Source organism: Cyprinus carpio, chromosome B1, assembly GCF_018340385.1.
Source record: "Cyprinus carpio isolate SPL01 chromosome B1, ASM1834038v1, whole genome shotgun sequence".
Taxonomy (NCBI): Eukaryota; Metazoa; Chordata; class Actinopteri; order Cypriniformes; family Cyprinidae; genus Cyprinus; species Cyprinus carpio.
The window spans coordinates 22,617,050-22,623,049 of NC_056597.1; the positions used below are offsets into that span (position 1 = coordinate 22,617,050).

Below are 6,000 nucleotides of genomic sequence, written 5' to 3' on the forward strand. Positions count from 1 at the left end.
TATTATATGTTCTATTTTATTTATTTATTTATTATTTTTTTTATTTTTTTTATTTTGCTTTTTAGAGTGCACTATCATGACCTGAAAGCTAAAAGACTAGTATACGTAACTAACCTTTATTTTGATTGACTAACCTCTGTATGCTGGCATAGATTGGGTTATTCGTCAGGAACAATGAATTAATGGAGGAAATTTTTTTTTTTTTTTATGTTTAGTTTCTCATAAATGTGAACTCATATTTCGAGTTTAAGGTTCTAGAGAAAGGACCCCTGTTTTTACCCTGAACATTATGGTTTTAGAACTGATCGTCAGATATGCAATATATAGAGTAGTGATTGTACATTTATATTACATAAATTACCAATTCTATACTGAAATTTTGTTGATCTAAAAAAGGAAAGAATGGCAAATGATTTAAATCCCCTGTATTGCAGAGACATTATGTTTCCACAAATGAAAAACCATTTCCCTTCATTTGGACACAATTGCCTCTCAATTCTCTTGTACCTTGAGTCATTATGATCACTACCACATTTCAGTAAAAGAAAAAAAAAAACGGATCATTATTCAGTGCGTGAATCTGAAGGACAGCAGTGAAAAATGAATTCTACACAAAACATAGGAAAGTTGTTAGGGATGAAATAAAATCGATGCATCAGTTATAAAAATGTGTTACAAAATGATTGCATCCAATTATAGGGCAGTGAAAGCTACATCAGAGCACCTAGACCCAGTTGAGAAAAGCTCAGCATGAATAAGGAGGAGGCGAGTCAGGGTCCAACCATCAAAATGGAGTGAAGCTTCCCTGGTTGACCTTATTTCAAGCTCCACACAACACTCTCTTGTATCGTAGGGAGGCAGTTGTATAAAAATAATATTTGAAAGCACATCTGTAGTGTCCAAAATGTATAAATAGTGGCACAGCTGTGAAAGGAAAAGTGGCTGCAGATGGAGCAGAGTCTCCTGCTAGAGCGGCAGCTTTCTGCGAGGCCTCCACCTCCTGAATCGCAGCGCTGATTGAACTCTTATACAATTCTGCAATTATAGAGCAATTATAGAGCTTCTGTGTGGCTCTCCCACCACTGCTGGCCTCTTGTGTAATTCACTATTCAAGCAATGAGCCATTGCAGTGATTTTAACATGTCTGAGGGGGATATGTCTGGCAGAACATGAAGCACGTGATTACCTTTTGATTGTGGTCAAATCAGTGTAACACACGCTTTGTCATGACAACCCATCTAAAACATCTTAGCATTGTGATGATGAGTTTTTAAAACAACCATATAAAATAAATGTTTTGTAGACTGCTTTATGTTTGCCAATAAAACTCTATTATTATTATTATTGTTGTTGTTGTTGTTATTTACAGTATAACAATTATTAGAGCTAAATACAATTTGAAGAATCATTGTCACACTCATAATCATTTTTAACAAGTAACAAAATTTTTTTCAACACAATAATGGAATTTATATTTTTGTATGTTTTTTCCAATCAACTTTGCTAAATATAGATTGTCACACACACACACACACACACCACACACACACACACACACACACACACACACACACACACACACACACACACACACACACACACACACACACACACACACACACATTTATAATTAATGTGAGCTATGAGATTTACATCTATTGGCTGTTTTAATTCATGCAGTGCTATGTTTTTATGAGTGCAGTTATTGTTTTTTTCCAAAACTCTACAATGTCTGTCTTGGGCCCATACGAGCGTATAGCTTGTGTTTTATTCGAGGCAAATGAAGTGATTTTGATTGTGATATGCCTCTTATGTCAGCCACAGTTACATTTCTCATTACGCGGGGATCGTTTGGTGGGTGGTTTTGTCGAGCAGTAAAATGCGTAATGAGCCGTTGTGCGCTGCTGCAGTGTAAATTTGTAAAGCTTTATGATTTATGTCTTTAAAAAAGACAATCCTGCTCATATGTCTGCACACCCACACTCTCCCATCATTCACAGGCCGTGCATAAAAAACACTTTCTTTAAATTATCAAACTCTGGCGCTCAGGATCCGCACACAACACCAAAAGAGCGACTGAAGAGCATTGTGATTGAGCGAGTTTGCTGGAAGATCCTCAGAAAAGGCTGTCTGTCAGTCCTTACCAGATAAATGCTATCTCTGATCTATTTTCTCTTTTGCAAAACCGAGTGTTTTCACAGTCAGAGGATGGCATGTGCATGTATAGAGCAGCGTCGTGCATGTTAGTAGTTTTTTTTATCAGGCGACACCTATAAAAAAAGCAGCTCCGTATTTCACGACAGCGTGTTGCCCTGTGAGAGTCTTCCGTGAGTGTGTTATGAAATATTAGTGAAGCGTCTGCAGAGCGGCCCGTGGCACAGTGAAAAGATGGCTTTTAAATGGAGTGAGTGAGTGCGGAGTGTGTTCTGTTGAGAGCACATGCAGGCATCCTGGCAGATTTTTTTTTTTAAATGTGCTTAGCAGCATGTTTGCGTGTGACCTGCGTGTTGATGATTCGGTATTAATCAAGTCCGACAGAGCCAACCCCAACTGTTTAACGAGGGTCTTAAAAGCATTAGACTGCATCAAAGGGAGAAATATCATACTCGGTCTGGTTAGGAAAGTCCTTGATCTGCACAGCAAAACAGTTCGATGGCTCTTTATTGCAACTAGCAAACATGAACCACGGTAGGGCCAAATGAAATCCATTTTATTTTCCCCAAATTCCGTCTTTTTTTTTTCCTGTATTTTGCCTGAATTAAATTTTATTCATCAAAAGCATGCTCAATTAATTGAAATCATTAAATGTTTTACGTATTAACTTATTAAAAGTTTAACAATTTCTTTTTTTAAATCAGTTTTATTTAACTTTTTTTTTTTTACTTTTTTTTGGACCAAATTCTGTTTTCCATTAATTTCCTCGATTCCATTTTAATGGTTTCATTAAATATTAATAATGGCGGGCGAGTTATGACAGGAAACTTCAGAAGTGCTGAAGTGCACAGGGGAACCACCGCTGCAGCGCCGTCATACCAACGCCAGTGTTGAGAAGCCTCTTCTCCAGAGCGCTCGTTGACTCGTCAGAGCAGAACAATAGAACCACTCGGCTCTGAAGCAAAAAAGCTGAACATGCATTGCACCTGCTGCGTACTTATGCTTGTTCTGTGACGAGCAGCAGCTGCATGCAATTATCGCATGGCAATGTGCATCGGCTCGTTTAGTCAACACTCTAAGTAGATTGGTCTCTTCAAGCGCGATCCCAATTCATCAGTCACAACGTGACTCGTAGTGACCGACTGAAAACTGAACTTTAAGTTTCTATTTGCATATGATATGAATGATAGTTTTACTCTAAGAAAAAAAAAGAAAAGAAAACGGTAAAATGCTTATAAAGAGACTCTCTCTAGAGCAGTTCTAGAGATCATGTTCATGTGTTCATGTGCTCATATTGAGGCAACAGAGGCTAAAAAAAACACAGTAAGCGTCACGCGCTTCAGTATGTGTGTAGTAAACAAAAAACAAAAAAAACACCAATCATTCACACAGAGATGCGCAGAACATGCATGATTCATGTTTAAATGGTACTTTTGCTGCTTAGTATTCAGAAACACAAGTCCATATCACGGTTTGATTTAAGTGTATGGACCTTCTTTTGATTACTTCATCCGAATTTGACAAATTCCGTGACATTCTGCATTATACAGTAAATTCCATTTTCATGACTCGATTCTGCGATTCTATCTGCGTTTTCTGCATTGCGGAAATCATAGGCCCATGGTGTGTAAATTTTTTTTAAAAATACCACAAAACAGTATAGTATATTTCACATTAAAAAAAAAAAACTATGATGTTTTATTTATTTATTTTTGAGGTGTTTATTTTTTTATATCTTTATGAAGACAGTGGTTTTACAAAGGCAAGATTGAGAAGTCAGTATTTCAGTCCTGATTTTTTTCCATTCGAACCCCTAAATCAATTTGTCTCCAAGCCTCAAGAGCACAAAACCCACAGCGAGACTTAACGCTGTATTTCTGGAGGATTTGCATTCCACTGAAGTGCGCGTCTTTCTCTTGAGCGCCGCCGCGGGTTCGAGCCGTATTCAGATGAGTGTGTGGAAAAGTAACGGCGCTGAGTGAGGGAACACACACCTCTGACGCCTTCAGCTGGAATCAAAGCAGCAGAGAGACGCTCAGCGCTTTTTGTCTCGCATCAACCCGCTCAGACACATGCCGAGGTGAAACTACATGCTCGTGCATGATGCACGCTTGAGACTTGAGGCTTAGCGTGACATGAGATGCATGTTTTTATTTGTGTCCTTTATTTCCTGACTCTCTTACAAAACAGGTTTCATGGTACTTTAAAATCGGCTACTGTATTAAATGATATAATATTCATAAACAGTAGCATTTAGATGGTACTCCAAGGAATGTGTATATTTCAAGGAAATATCATAGTATTACCGTGGAACATTTTTATTGGTGCTGTCAGATTTAAAATATGTAAATAAAACGTATGATAATTAACAATGTCATATTATAATTATGTCATTTATAATCTAAATAATAATCATCAGAATTTACACTACCACTAAAAATGTTCATTTTATAGGCTTTAGTATGCTTATTTAAAAAGCCCAGTTCCAGTTTCATAGGATTCGTGAAGAGTTGTTGTTTATTACCTGTAAATAAAGTCGATAACCTAAGCCCGCTGCTCATTGTCCTACTCATTCATATATATTTCCCTCACTGTTCAAAGACTTTACTTTTTACGTGTCCTTCTCAAGGTGAGTCTCAACAGGACGGGCTGATTTTACCATTAGTGTAAAACGAATTCACCCATAAATAATTGTAATATGTCTTGTCATTTGTCAGCAGCGCTTTCTCTGCACTAGTGCGTCTTATCTGTGGCCCATCACAGCACACATCCATTCTGGCCCACATAAACCCCAATCTGTCTCTCAGCCTGGAGTCCTATCGCTTTTTAGTGTGGCTTGAGTTATTCATCCCATTTCAGGCCCTTGTGGGTTTTTCTGGGATTTTTTACGCCTCTTTCTTTGTTGTGCTGATAAATGTAGTCGGTTCATGTAAGGCCTTCCTCATCAAGCCAACAACAAAGCTTCAATCGGCTTTGCGCTGAAAAATTGGAAAGGAATCCAAAGAAACGACACCCACTCACCATGAACAACCGTCTCTCATTCTTCACCCTTTTTTGTCTTTACAGCTACACTCTCCGAGTGGTTGGCAACGGCATTAAAGCCCAGGCTGAAAACCCAGAAGTCAAAGTGAAGGAGGCCGACCCGGTGATCAGTCAAGTCATTGATAAACTGAAGCACATCAATCAGGTGAGCCAGGCCCCAAAAATACAGTCAAAGGAAACAATGTAACAAGCTCCTTGATGTCCCACGCACTGCTGTTTCATGAGTTGCTGTGTTTTCATGCCAGCAGATCAGAGCAGATCTTCATTAGTTCCGCTCATGCGTGTCTGAAAACTGTGCATTGTGTGTTTAAAAACGTGTTAGGATGGTTGTAGTAAATGTGATAGAGACATTTTTTGCTGTTGAGAATGACTCAAGGTTCTAAGAGTCTTGAAAATATTTCTCAATCGTGGTTTCCAGAGCTACAAAGTCATGGAGACATCATCATAAAACCATGTGTGTGTGTGTGTGTGTGGTGTGTGTGTATATATATATATATATATATAATATATATATATATATATATATATATATATATATATATATATATATTAAAAAACTAAGAAATACTTTACAATACATTAATAATATTAATTAATAATTGAATACATAAAAAAAAAAACTCAATTGGCTAAAAAACAAAAAACAATTCAGCGATTAAAAATCCAGTTATTCCTAAAGATTGGAAAACTCATAGAAATTCAGTGGCATTGTGTTATTTTACTATCACTTATCTACTATTATAGTTTTTGTAAATATTTTAAATAGATTTTATTTTTATATTTTCTATATTTTTTTTAATAAAT

The 6,000-nt window shown here is 37.0% G+C and overlaps 1 protein-coding gene across 2 annotated transcripts in view; it reads left to right on the forward strand.

The window, feature by feature from the left end:
• Positions 1 to 5,397, forward strand: part of LOC109048675 (glypican-5-like) — a 94,270-nt gene extending 88,873 nt beyond the window's left edge. For both annotated transcript variants that reach the window (XM_042717008.1, XM_042717009.1), the window contains exon 6: positions 5,221 to 5,397. In XM_042717008.1, the coding sequence (XP_042572942.1) occupies positions 5,221 to 5,383 (163 nt within the window). In that variant the 3' untranslated portion in view covers positions 5,384 to 5,397. The remainder of the gene's footprint in view (positions 1 to 5,220) is intronic.
• Positions 5,398 to 6,000: the final 603 nt, after the last annotated feature.